Source organism: Empidonax traillii, unplaced genomic scaffold, assembly GCF_003031625.1.
Source record: "Empidonax traillii isolate 1590-97213 ecotype Southwest subspecies unplaced genomic scaffold, ASM303162v1 scaffold98:size2021230, whole genome shotgun sequence".
NCBI classification, from domain to species: domain Eukaryota; kingdom Metazoa; phylum Chordata; class Aves; order Passeriformes; family Tyrannidae; genus Empidonax; species Empidonax traillii.
In genome coordinates, this window is record NW_020955291.1 from 341,784 (window position 1) to 356,472 (window position 14,689).

General features: G+C 35.4%; 1 protein-coding gene across 2 annotated transcripts in view; it reads left to right on the forward strand.

The window, feature by feature from the left end:
• The window catches only part of PTPN3 (protein tyrosine phosphatase, non-receptor type 3), a 124,723-nt gene that overhangs the window by 39,967 nt on the left and 70,067 nt on the right, over positions 1 to 14,689 (forward strand). The window contains exons 5-8 of one of the 2 annotated variants that reach the window (XM_027881872.1): positions 902 to 980; positions 2,201 to 2,245; positions 3,234 to 3,286; positions 11,114 to 11,234. In XM_027881872.1, coding sequence (XP_027737673.1) covers positions 902 to 980; positions 2,201 to 2,245; positions 3,234 to 3,286; positions 11,114 to 11,234 — 298 coding nt within the window. Of the gene's footprint in view, positions 1 to 901; positions 981 to 2,200; positions 2,246 to 3,233; positions 3,287 to 11,113; positions 11,235 to 14,689 lie in introns of those variants that run through there. The other variant, XM_027881873.1, reaches the window with a different exon arrangement.

Here is a 14,689-nt window from a genome sequence, read left to right on the forward strand (position 1 = left end):
CAGTCTATTCAACAGAGCTTTCTACTACTCCTTACTCCTATCTGACCTGCTAGGTCACTAACTTTAATGTTGTAATAGCATCTACACCTGGCTCCTGAGCAGTCATGGCCATGAAAGCAGCAGTCATATAGTTATGCCAGTGAATTCCTCATGATAGGAAAGAAAAGGAAGAGGGGATTTGATTGATGGAAGCATAGCCTATTTCATGTATGGATTCTGGCAATATCTTGTCTCAAGTACAGCAAGATAAAACAAGTTTTTGCTTTTTTTATTAAAAACTAATCAAAAAGCCAACACACACTTCCAAGTGTATGTGTTTTTCTAGTGTGTCTGGTTTATAAACAGCTTTGAGTAACATAGAATGCTTATCAAGAAGTAGAGGTGGGCCAGCATGATGCTGCCAGATAGCAGCTTAGGAGGACCAAGTGACACTATCACAATTTATGCTGTGGCACTTGAGCTATGCTTTTCAGCTCTCTTATATTTCTACCATGTGTTACAGATCATGTTTTCTTTTTTCAATTCATATACAAACTTAGCATGGTGAACTTCTGTAATGCCAGGTATTTATAGGTAAGATAGAATGAAACCTTATCCCAGTTGAGACAACTTAAACGTATTTGCTTCTTTTCTCTCCTCTAATACTTATGAGGTAAAGGTACCTTAATAATGCCTTTTATGCAAAGTACTTTAAATGAAAGCATTACAGCATTTGAGTGTTTTCTTCTCAAAGTTGGTGTTAGGGGATCAGGAGAGACTTCTCATGGTTTCTTTTAGTTTCGTGAGAAAAATACATGAGATTTCCGTATGGATGTTCATGTAATTTTTCTGTAAATATAGAAATTAAAACCTTTTTGTGTTTTAAACTAAAAATTTTATTTGCTCTTCTAAAATATTGCAGGAGGTTTTCCCTGCACCCTTCGTTTTCGTGTAAGGTTTTTTATACCTGATCCTAACACACTTCAGCAAGAACAAACCAGGTAACTCCTCTTTGATGTTTGCTTCCATGAACTAGGAATGTGTAAAGCCTTCCTTTCACATGTCCACAGCTTGGCAAACTATGTCTTATTACATAAATAACTTTGTATAACTCTTAATATTAAATGTGTTTGGAATGGACAACTTGATGCAATGCTCACGATGAATGGTTTCTGCTACACAACCTACAGCTCCAAAATACAGTCGGAATATAAGCAAGTACAGAGATGTCAGTTGGTTTATTTACACCTTGAATTCTTTGAGTTTTTTGAGCCTGCATGCACTAGATCTATCTTAGGAGTTTTGTATCAACATTGAGTCAGTTTTGAACATATGCAGTAGATTTAACGCAGAGGGCGTGGGAGGGTGGGGTTTATTTTGTTTCAGGAAGAACAGATAACAGTTCTTGTTTCCTAGTTTGCCCATTACTTGTAACATGCAAAGATCTGTAATGCTTTGGTTTACAGTAGATCTTGTATTTTTATTTTTAACCTGTCTCTGAGTTTTGGGGGTGGTGGGGTACATGAGTTATAAACAATTTTCAATTAATTTGTCACAAGATTTTAAACAAATAATTGTTTTGTTCAGCTCCTGTGATATGGAATTTAGAATTGGAAGGCACCCATTAATCTTGTATTTTTGTCACATTTTCACTGCTTGTTGATTTCAGTGTCTTGAGAATATAAATAGCATTTTGAATTATATTTCTTGTGGAAAACTTAGCTATTGACCTGTTTCAGTATTTGTTAATCATGCAGTTTTAAGCTGCTCTGCAGTTTAAAACTGAAATTACTCAATGATCTGCTCTTTATGGTTCTTCATATCCCAACTCTTCAGTATCACTATAAAGTATATCACAGTGTAACTTGATTGGGATTTGGGTGTTGTGTGTTGTTGTTGTTTTTTAATGTTGCTTTCAAAATCAATATTCCAGGAAGAAAGAGTGCCCCATTCTGTAGTGATTTGGGTTTTGTAATGTTAATTGTGGCATTAATACTATGGTCTTGGAGTTGCAGTACAGACTGCCAAAGATCCTTAAAACTGTTATCAGACTCAGTGGGTATATGATTGCATATTTGTCAATGCCACTAATCTTTATTAATCTGTTTATATAGCTTGCTGGGAAATCTAATAAAATAAAACTAATATATGTAGCCATTTACACCATACCTTTTTAAAATAAATGTACATTTTTTTTCTTTTCCAAAAATACCTTTTCTAGGCACTTATTCTTTCTGCAATTGAAGATTGATATTGCAGAAGGAAGGTAAGAAGAATAATCTTCAATTTCTCTATAATTCTTTTAAAAATAAAATACCTTTTATTTAAAAATACAAAACTTTTTTCTGAAGGTATTGTTACTGTAAAATGTGCTCTGTGAAACATCACTTTAAAGGAAAATCAAAGTGCTAGGAAATGTTACAAATTGTCACATATCTCACTTATTAAGATGATTTGAGAAGTCTGTTGTGAATGAGCTGTAGGAGATGCCGTGTTTCTGCAGGCACAATGTCAGCTGCAGAGATATTTATGCAAGGCTTGGTATACCAGGCATGGAATTCCAAATGGGATCCACTGTGATAAGCAGGAGGGAGTAGCAAAGAGCAGTTTGTACTATCATTTTTTCTTATTTCAGAGTTATGTTACCTACATGGTGGGTGTATACTCAGTAGTTCCTTTGGCTGTGATTCCTGTGTGTTGGTACATTTAAAAAAAAAAAAAAAAAAGAAAGATAGTCCAAGTATTTCTGCCAAATGTAAACTGCCTTTAGGACTTGTTTTTTTCTTCTATAGAGTCAGTTTTGATCATAAGGTAAGAGCTGTCTTTGTGGTTGGCACTGGCTAATTTTAGTGTTTCTGTCTAGTTTTAAATACACCAGAATGCAACTATTAAAGTAATGTCCAGAGTATCAAAAAAATCCTTTTCCTTTTTCTTTTCTGAATAATCATCTAGCAAGAATTTGAGCATATTCTTTTAGAACTACTTACTTCAATTCAGTTAAGAAACTATTTAATGTCCAATGCTACTGTGCTTTGACAATCAGACTTAGTAAGAAAAAATCAGATACTCTTTGAAGATAAACAAGTCTTCATGTACTGAACTAAATGCAGAGACATTTTGTAAGTAATTTATACAGTCTCTATATAGGTAATAAAAAAGTATTTATACATAATATGTATAATAACTATATTATTATATAATAATTATATATAATATTATGTATTGTAAATAAAAATATTTCCCCTCCTTTCCAGGTTGTCATGCCCCATTAGTTCTGCTGTTGTCCTGGCATCATATGCAGTACAATGTAAGTAATAAGCAATCATTATTTTGTTAATAAATATATTTCACCAATGACCTTCTTTGCTGTTTGGCACTGGAAAATCAGGAAAGATTTATTTCTTTATCTATTTGTGTGGAGTATTCAGCATTCTATGGGTGATGTTTTATAAAGAAGGTTCAGATTATTAAAACAGACTTCAGATAGCCTAGGTAGAAAAACTGTACCTGTTAGGCCTGTCAAAAAGGAAAAAAGTTGATAGAAGGGTAATATTGTTCTTATTTATGTGTGCCTTGTACTGCTGACAAAATAGTCAGGTTTGCGTTGTCATTGGAAACAAAATAGTGAAACTTACTGTGTATTACAATACCTATGGGAAAGCATTCCAGGGGAATAAGTGGCCATCTAGAGAACAGTTAAGATGAAGGTAAACTCATGATTGAGAAATTACAGTGTTCTTATGTAATGTTTTTTTATGGCATTTGGTTTGTTAGTTATATAAAACTGGCCCTTTGCAATACATTTAAGGTGACTCTACATGCAAGAACTTATATCCTTCTCATCTGCCTGCAACTGGGAAAAAAATACTCAAAGGACGATATTAGGAAAACACCTGTAGGAAAACCAAAATCGAGTCCGATCCAATGCCTCACAAGCATACTGGACAGATAGTGAAAAACAGCTGGAGGAAGACCTTTCTTATTAAATAAACAAAGAAAAAACCATGTTGAGGGTTTGGTGGAGTTTCCACATTTGTTAAAAAAATTGTCAGGGGAAAGTATGCTTAGAATAGTTGTGTAATTATTTGACTGAATCTCCTTTCTTTATGGAAGGCTAGCAAGGCCCACGGAAATGATTGAGGTAAATTTTGTTTGAAATAAGGAGCAAGCTAAATAATTTGTATGTGGGTTTCAAAGAAGAATGTGATAAACTCTTGGTATCTATTAAAATCCTAAGTGGCTATAAAACATTAACTTTTATGTTTAAGCATGTCAAATATTGCAATCTTTCATAATTTGGAATTGTAATCACATTCAAGCTTACTTAGAAGAATTGAAACCAGAACGAGTTTTCCATAGGAGGTTACAGTCTCATTTTTGTTACCAAATGAAAGGCATCCTGCTCCTCTGGTGTTCCTGAGGAACAGTAAGGATACTTGAAGGCTGAAACACTCTGAACTGTTAGGGTTGTTAAATGTACTATTGCTGACCAATTGTGCTAAAGCTCAAAAATGCAAAGGGGCACTGAAGAATGCAAATATCTTATCACAAAGTAAAATTAATCATGCCACATCTAGTGTACCAGGAATCCCAAAGTAGTTCCTGTTTCCCCTTCAGTTCTATGACTGTTACCTTTTTAGTGCCTAGGATACCTACTAATGCAGTTGTCAATACTAAAGGGGAATGATAGAAGGACAGTGAACATTGACAAAGGGTGCTAGTGTTTTAAACTTTCTCTTTCATGGCAGATTCTGGAATTTCCCATCGACCTATTTGCCTGGTTTTTCTAACTCATGGATAGTGCTGCTATTAGCGGGGGGGGGGGGGGGGGGGGGGAGGGTTGTGTTTGTTTGGGTTTTGTTTGGTTTTTTTGTTGTTGTTGTTGTTTGGTGTTTTTTAATTAAAAGAAAAAACCCACAGAAAAAACACCAAACCAAAAAAACCCCTAACCTTTTCTTTTTAGCTCACTGATGTCCTTTTTGTTGCTACTTGTATGATACCAATATTTATTCTCTGCATTCATAAAGAATAAAACATTTAAGAAAAAGATGTATTCCCTTAAAAAAAAATTTAAAAGTTTTTGTTTTGCTACCAGGTTGTTCCTGTTTACCTAAAGGTGATGGCATAGGAAAGCCTTTTTGAAACCTGAGGATCTGTGTCTCCTTACTGAGTTATGTTTGCTGGGGTTCTTGTCAACCGAAATTGTTTTAAATACTGTTCCATTACTGTTTTAATTTCTAATCATACTTAGTAAGGAGAATGGCAGTTCTTGGATATTAGGCATCTGCTTATGAAAAATCCGTTGTCTGAAGCTACCATGTGTTGGTTCTACCTGAACTGTTTACTGCCACTTCTTGGTGACTTTCAGGGTGCTTTCTCCTTCTGTAACTTCCCTTGTATGCAGAAGGGGAAATGGTTATTTGACAAACTTGTGGGCTATTTATTTAAAAGGTGTAGCAGTTGTCACTGATGGGAGGGCTGAAGCTGATGTCTTTCACTGTGTGTGAAGGCTGGTGTTTGATATTTCCACTCTTGCTTCTTAACTATAGTTTTTACATGTGCCAGTTGTGTGGTTGACCTTCACAGGTCTGAGTTTTGCAAAGGGACAGTTTTTGGTCAAATCTTTTGTGCCACTGGAATGCTGCTTCTCTATACTGCCCTTTTGCAAGCATTAGAGTTCAGCACTGTGGTTCTGAAGTAAAGTTCTGACATGTTATTCTTCACTGCTGTAGCACACCCTGTGTTGCCTGGTGGGGCTAACTTACAGGGGAATGTAAGTGGGTGTGACTACTGTGTCTAAATAATGTGACTAAACCTGATTGTGAATGCAGTTCAGACAACTCAGAATAAGTTCTTAGTGTATTATCAGTAGTGTACTTTGTGACAAAATGATCACCAAATTTTGAAATCTGTTTTTTTTTAGGAAGAATTTAAGATACATTACAAATAACTTCAAAATTGTTAAGTCAGAAGGATAATCTTATACTGGAAAAAATCTAGTGATAAAGTGTACATCTTGGTTTTTACTAGTGTAAAATAGGAACGTGGTACAGTCTATAAAATTAAACAAGGAAACCTTTATAGTGTATCTATTCCTTTTTTTATTTAAAATGTCACAAAGGTGATGGTGTGTCTCCAGGCCTCCCGACTGGAGGCCAGGGTAGACCAATGGTGGTGATCAATGTAGCCAAGGCTGAGGGATTGTTTCAGGCAGTCCTTGTATCTCCTCTTCGGGCCTCCTCTCTTGCGGCAGCCAGTGGCAAGTTCCCCATAGAGCACGATCTTAGGGAGGCGATGATCCTGCATCCTGGAGACGTGCCCTGCCCAACGCAGCTGAGTTCTCAGCAGCATGGCCTCAATGCTTGTGGCTGCTGCCTGTTCAAGGACAGACGTGTTGGTCACATAGTCGGTCCAGTGGATGTTTAGGATTGTACGGAGGCAGCGCTGATGGGAGCGTTCTAAGAGATGCAAGTGGTGCTGGTAAGTGACCCACGATTCAGATCCATATAAAAGAGTAGACAGTACAATGGCTCTGTAAACACTGATCTTAGTACTTTTCTTCAGGTGTTTGTTTTGCCACACTTTTAAAAAAACCCCAAAAAATTGGGCTGTAAGATTTAGAGAAACATCAACAGTAGCTCAACGGTGAGAGTCACACCACATAATTTCCCCATCAACTTTGTTTTTGCCTGACTCTTTCTTCTAACTTGCCTGCATTTTGCCTCCCTTTCTTTTTATAGAAATTAGATTGAAACCTTTAATTATGGAGATAATTTATGGAGACCTCCCTCGTTTCATGGCTAGCATTTGGGGATTTTTCTCTGTATGTACTCCACACCCATGCTTTCCTAAAGTGAAATAGTGCTCAGAAGGACGTAATCTAAGTGGAGACATTTTCTTAGAGGTCAGTCAGGTTTCTACTACTTTCTAGGGCATCTGTAACCCTTATGCCTCAGAATCAAAATCAGACTGGATGAATAAAGAGAACTTTGAGCCTCAAGTTGCACCAAGGAAGTTTCAGATTGGATATTTGGAAAAATTTCTTCACAGAAACAGGTTGTCAGGCTTTGGAACAGGCTGTCCAGGGAAGTAACCAAGTCACCATCCCTGGAGGTATCTAAAAAACATGTAGAAGTGGCACCGAGGAATATGGTTTAGCCGTGGACTTGGCAGTGCTGAGTTAATGGCTGGATGATCTTAGAGGTCTTGTCCAACTTAAATGATTCTGCGATTCTAAAATGACGAGTGGTGAGTGCTGAGAGACAACATAAATGGCAGAAGATAAATGCATTGGTTCTGCAAAACCTTGTAACGTTTTGGGAGTACTGATAGCTACTCCCTGAAGTCTTTTATCACTATACTTTTTCAAAATGTACTTTGATTACACTTTGCTTTTCTCATTAATTTTTTTTGTGTTTGTTTGTGTCAGTATAGTTTCTGAAGTACATGTTGTATTTGATATGCAGAAAAAGCAACTCAGTGTAACTTACATTTTCTAATTTGTTTCTTCTCTTTTCTTGTGGTTATTTTTTATGTGTTGTTGTTTAACTGTGTCCAGGGTTTGAGCTTCTGGTTTTTATTTTTTAAATTCTTTTAATAAAGGACATTACAATGACTGGCTCATTTTTCATTCTGGAGTGGTAAATAACTTGGAGACCACCATTGTGTATTCATAGTTTTCTTTTTTTCCCCCCCCCTACAAGTGTTCCTTTGTTTTTATTAATGCCTAATTTCTCATTCTGTCTTACCACAAAATGACCAGCTGTCGTAAGTGGTCATAAGCAACTCTTTACAATCATGTCTAGGCTGAACGTTTTTTTAAGAGCTCTTGAGTGTGAGACATTATTTCCTTTTACAAAACAAGTTAGTTTGACCCACATGATAGCTGGTTCTGCTTGTCCAGTAGCAACATCAAAATTACTTACTGGCTGAGTGGGTTAGTGTTCATGCTCTTGTTCTTATTTGGATACAGGTTCCATTTGTTGAAACACCTTTCCTTCTCTCAACATTCCCTTTTGAGACTTTTGGTCCTTTTACGAATTTCTCTCTGAAAACAGTTTTCAACATGATGTCTTTAATTGCTACATCTACATGGATTGTGCTCATTTCAATGAACCCTTTTAGTCTTTCTTTAATAATAATCTATGTTTTTATGTTCATTTTCAGAAACTTAATTCTGCTGTAGCAGATTATTTTCTGATTCCAGAAGCATTTTAGTACCTGAATACTTTGTAGTTACTGTTGAGAGTCAGTAACTGCTTTGGTTTATGCTATGCGGTTCATCTTTCTTCTCTACTAAACTATTTGATTTGATTATTTTCTGATGCACTTCTTAGGTCTTTAGAAAGTTGATATTAAACTAGTTTTCAAAGACTAGCTTTTGTAGGCATGCTTTTGGACCAGAGTGTCCATATTATTTATAAATGATTTTCCATCACGGTTGCCCCATGAGCCATTCATACATTTCCCTTCTCTCATCTGTAGTTACTTGAAATGCCCATATGAAGAAATAGGTGCTATTTCTTTGTATGCAAATTTTGTTTGAATTATTATTTACAAGCAAAGTCGGTAGAATTGGAGACTCACTTTTCCTCTGTAGCCTTCTAGAGAAATCCAGTAAAGAGATAGAAACATCATAGGTTATCATTCTTACTGATGTCTTGATATACCCTTAATTTTTCCTAATTGGATAATTAAATCCTGCATGTGATCGTTAGTCTTCCAAGATATTTACAAATCAAGATTTATAGTTTCTCTTCAACTGTGACAGTTGTTTAGAGATTTGGAGAAGCAAGTAGTACTCTAAATCACTCCCCTTGTTGACATGACCTCAGGTAGCTAGGAGGAAGTGGAAAAAAGACCAGAGCAACCTCCATATTTGGAATATGAGAAAGAAGGATCTACCTCATAATGTATGAAGGAACAGCAGTTGCCCCCTTTAGAGAAGGTAAAACTATAGTAAAAATATCTTTTCCTAGTGTAAATAAATTGGACACCTACATTATCTTATTCCTGGCAATGTGGGCTTTTCCCACTGACAAGACGGTAGTTCAAACTAGCTGCAACAAACCTTAAAAACGTAGATTATGTCATAGAAAAACCGAGTTGTGTTCACGACTAGTAAAGAGTCCTCAATCAGCTACTGTCATCTGTGAAATTGTGTGTTTTATTTGACACTCTTATTAGAATGCCTACTTTATTCTAAAAACTTTTAATTTTTGTTTTTATCGTTGTTGCCTTAGTTTTAGTCTTGGCAGACTTGGGCTTTTCTTAATATATAGATATTCTTAACAATTATTTTGGCTTCTTGTTATAATTCTGAATCTTCTGTCTTTTTTTTGGGGGGGGTAGGGTATTTTTTTTTTGGTTGGTTTGGTGGTTTTGTTTGTTTTATTGTCATTGTTGTTATGAGGATGTTCTTCAGATAAATATTATTTGACAGAAATGTTCAAACATGTTTTGGTTCTAAATGGTAAATATTTAGTTTTGCTAAGTGATCTAAAGTTCAAGTACCCCTTAAATAAAAGGACTAGAGCAATGCAGGAACATCTGCATTCAAAGTAAATTGTTTACTGTTTATCATTTACTTTTTTATTTAAATATTTCCCATGATGCTGACAATTAGGTGTGCAACTGTATTAGGTTTTGACCACATTTGCCTGGGAATTATTTTTTGTCACAGTAATTCCATTTTCTGAGCCTTAGAAATTATGCCCTTTTAATATTTAAGGGGCAAATATCAGTTATCACCTGTGTTATAGATCCTTTTTAGTTGTTGTAGCTGTAAATTATTTCTGATGCACACCCTTTTCCCTCAACCTGAATCATTTAAATATCAGTTTTATACCTTTTTTTTATTTATTTTCTGGAAAATAATGGTATAATTCCTCAAAGTATGTTCTTGAACTCTGATTTAGTTGAGGGGCTTTCTATGCTGAATTGCTTGCGGTCAATCAATGATTTTCTTTTGTGTTAATTTGCAAGTTATTTGTATAACTTCTGGGAAACTTCAGTCTTTATATTCATTATTTCATGCTCTTTAGGAAAAAGCAAATTAGTTTAAGTTAGAGTGATTTGCTTATACATACATACCATCATTTTTGGTGTTTAATCTCGAACTGTTTAATCAAAACACAGATTTCAAGAAATATGAGGTTTGAATCAGTTGCTTAATTGAAACTAGGTAAATTTGTGGCAATTAGACAAGTAATTTGTTTGAAGCTATCTCCTTGCTACCCCAAACCTTGCTACTTCATACGAGCTGAAAGGTTTGTGTGTGTTTTTCAGGGTATAAACTTATGTTGATCTAGATTTTAAACAAAACTTAAATAGACTGAAGCTATAAAATTGGTTTATATTCATTTCTTTTCAGATATGTGGATAAGAATTAGCTTTTTACCTAGTAACTATTTAAAAATATCTACTAAATGTCTACTAATACTAAATATCTACTAAAATATCTACTAATTAGTATCATTCTTGAAGGAATAAGATTTTAGAAAATTTCTTTTTGAATATAAACATATATATACTTTTTGTAGGAGCTAGGTAATATTATATGTAAATCAGCAGTTATTTCACATGCTTTGTTAAGTAACTTATGTTCAGCTGAGGAAGGTCTTAACAATTGAATTTCTAGGACAGCGCCATAGTTGAGAGTTGAACAATTTCTACCTGACTGTGTGAAGAGTAGATGTTTTCTAAGTGACAGATCTTGTTGAAGACTTATTATATATTATAGTCAAGTAAACGTGTATCAAATTGATTTCATTTACCATCTCTTACTGAAGCAATTTGGTGTTCTCTAATGTTACTGTACTGCACATCTGTGCCAACACGGCATGTAATGCCTGTCTGGCGGTGTTACTGCTTGTGGTGCAAAAGTGGGGCTATATAAGTAACTAAATAAATTACTGAGTCATTTAGTGCCTGAGATTATGGTAAGTGTATTTTGAAAAAAATCCTTTTTCACTGATGTCATGCAATGCCCTGTGTTCAACACTGCTTGTCTGTTGGAAAAGGGTTTGTAATTCCTGCACTTCCCTATATGTAGATATGTAGAGAAGGAATTTTTTCTAAATAATGATCAATTAACTATGAAAACTTTGTGTATGTGTTTCTTGTTTCCTGACAGCACAACTTGGAGACTATAATGCTTCTGTACATCATTCAGGATATCTCTCAAATTACAACTTTATACCAGAGCAGAACAAAGATTTTCTTACCAAAGTAGAATCTCTACATGAGCAACACAGGTAACGTGAATTTTTACTTCTCTCACCTCTTGAGTTTTTAAAGAAAAAATAAGATGTTAAAAGACTGAATTTCTTAGTAGTTTCGGTACAACAGCCAGTTATATTTTATTAACTTCTGTTAAGTGAAATAGGTGCCAGCCTAATTATATGCAGAATATGGTGTTAAAGTGTTGAAACAAATAAATATCTAGTTATACCTCCAGTATATCAGTTAACCTTATACATTATTAATGGCAACTATATAGAACACTGTACTAGATGATTGAGGAATGAGGATGTTTGACCATTTTGCAAATTCCATAGATTTTTTGTCTGTGTAAAAAACCAAACCAAATAAACACCATAACCATAAAACACCTCAATTAATATCGTGCTTTCTCTCCACTCTCATGAGTGTAATATAAATGCTACAACATATTATTCCAGTCAGTGTGCTGCTAATTATTTTTCTGACCCTGCCAATTTGTCTCTTGTAAGATTGCAATTTTAGAGGTGTTGATCAGATACTTGCAAGCTGAATGCAAATATGCTAATCTAAGAAACTATCTGTGAGCATTTGAGCAAATGAAATCCAAATCTCTGAGGACTTGTTTTCTTTGTCTGTATTTTAACTGCAGCAGAGCTAATTCCTCACTCTCTTAGTTTCTTTGATTTATAGCCTGAATATTTCCATTTTCATCTCCTCCTAATGTTCCTCAGCTCTTTTTTTTCATCTTTCAATACTTTTACCTCTCCTTCTTGTTTCTTTATTGCTAGTGAATGTAGTAAGTAGTTCTGAACTTCACATGTTCCCTAGCAGTCCAGAACATGCATTGTCATTTATGAAGTAGAAAAGAGATAACCACTGAACTCTTAACTGCAGTTTCCCTTCTGTTGTAGCTACTAATCTTGACTGCTTTCCTAGCAGTTCATATTCAGAAGCACAACAGCCGATGCCTCTACTCCTTCCAAATTAATTTGCAGTTTCCAGTAGGCTCAGTAGTTTTTAGAGGGGGACTTGTGGACAGGAAAAAATAATTCTGCTTCTCTTTAGGAAGCAGTTATCTTGGAGGGAAGATTTTGAATAGACTTGAAGTGGTTGGTATGAACTCATGTCTTTAGTGCTATGGTAGCAAGAGATATAAAACTGGTTATGTCCTGCAGAGACCAGAAGGTACGTTTCATCCAAACTAAGATGTGGTGGTGTTTGTTGGAAAGACTCCTCTCTGTTCTGGTGATTTCAATGAAATCAATGCTTTCATTGAGTGTTTTTGGCACAGTGAACCCTTGATGACTGAGAAGTTTAACTGCTGTATTTGAATTAGTATTGATTGTGGTATTTGAAGTTCTGAATAAAAATACTGAGAAGACTGAACTGGAAAAAATATTTGTTTATTGTTTTAACACCTTTTTTTAAACTTGGTCTATTTAATTCAGAGTGCAGGGAGAGGCAGACAAGTTATTGTTTATCCTGGCTGTATTTCTTGCATACTCCTTTGGCATGTGTAGAGAATACTTAGGTCTGAGACAAAGTTTTGACTAATTTAATGCCATAACATACTTGACAAGAATTGTTCTGGTGCTCACCTGGCCTTTGCGAAGGAAAGACAGAAAGGGAGAATTTACTTTCTTACCCTTTGAGGAGAACATTGTTGCTTTGGAATGAGATTTCTGCTGATCTGTAGTAAATAATATTTGCTGTAGCCCATATAAGTTATCTGTAAATTATTGAACTTTTGAATTGGTATTCTTAAATTACAGGATTTCCTTTGTTCGTTCTTTAGTGTCTTGTCCTTTGGCAAACTTTCACAAAGGAAAATTAAAAGGCTTGAATTGATGAAACACACAGACTTGAGAAGTCATGGTATGTCTTGTGTGTTGTAACTCAATGCAGGATTTTTGTTACCTGGGATTTGTTGCTTTCCAAAACCTGAGGAAGAAGTTCTCTGAACATGTTCATGTCAGACGCCATTCAGTGGACAATACATAACTGCTGAGAAAGTCACTGTTGTCATATTGAGTGTGTATAGCTTCAGAAATTTTTCTTCTGTGTTCATCCCTAAATCCATAGAGGGGGGGTTATCTACGTAGTTTCTTTTAACATGGTTTTCTTATTGTTTTTTGTTTACTGCATAAGCAGCCTGAGGTGTTAGGATGAAAATATTGTCCAAATTGACAACGTTTTCATAGTGCTTGTAAGGTTCAGCCACCAGATTTAGGAGAAGGATGCATTTGAAGCTTCACTGGCATATATTTAGGCATTCTGATAAGGTTTGTTAGGTCTTGGGTATCAACAGCTATAAAAATTGGGAAGAGGCACCAAGACCAGTTCTCCTCTTGCCTGTTTATCTCACCAAATAACTACCATCTGCTTAGGGACCTCAAAGATTCATTTCACCTGTAACTGAGTAGGAGGGTGTAACAAAAAAAAAACACCCCTAAGTCTGTGCTGAAATAGTTTTTCTTGTTGGCCTTTTAAGACAAAAGGCATGACAGGTCAGGTGTAGATGGCATATGCAAATTGAAAATTAAAATTTGCAGACATTTTTTGTGGGTATGCAACAGACTTTCTGAACAAAGTTCTTGATCAAATTTTTTTAAATGAAGGTGATGTACTCTTGCAAACATATTCAGCAGCCTGTAGTATAATAATTATAATAATTTTTATTTTTATCTTTGCTTTTTTTTTTTTTTTTTTTTTCCCAATATTGTGACATCTTCAAGCCACACTTCTGGCTATGGCTTTCCAGTTCAAGGTAGCTTTAAGTTTCCTGGAGCATGATCTAATATTTCCTAAAGTGTCTGTTTCAAGGCATAGTGTTTTGATGGCTTGGCATTGAAAAGGATGGATATTAATTGGAAGTAATAGATGCCTACCTTTCGAGTTAAAACCCTTTTCAAAAATGAGAATTACTACCTTATGTGGAATGCCTTTGTAGCTGCAGTTCTTAACACAATGTTATGTCAGCTTTTTTGGAAGTTCTACTTAAATTGCATTTGATTAACATAATATGATGCATGTCATTTTGGAAGCTTACCTAGCAAAGAGTTGTTTTTACCTGCACTCAGTTGTAGATATGACAGGATGATATCAGATGTCTTTTCTGCTTTCCTGTGTGTAGATAATTACATACAGCCCTCAGCTTCTGTTCTCACAGTTACTGGAATGTGATGTAGTAGTGCCTGAATCGCTGCTCTGTGCTGTGAGACCAGGATCACTGTAGGCACAGCACAATGTCAAGAGGCTATGGCAGATTCCAGGATAGAGCTGCCTCCTGTGTGATTGTTTCTTTACAGGTCTTGGCCCTGTAGTTTATTGGAGAGGACTGCTTTCATTGTCATGCCTAAAGGAATCTTGTTTAGGCCTCATTTCATTCCTCTCATATGAATGATTAGTAGTAGGCTGCATGGAAGAACCAGCTAAATGGGTACCACTGATGAATTTTTGGGGTTTTAAAACTCTTAGTAGATTCTAT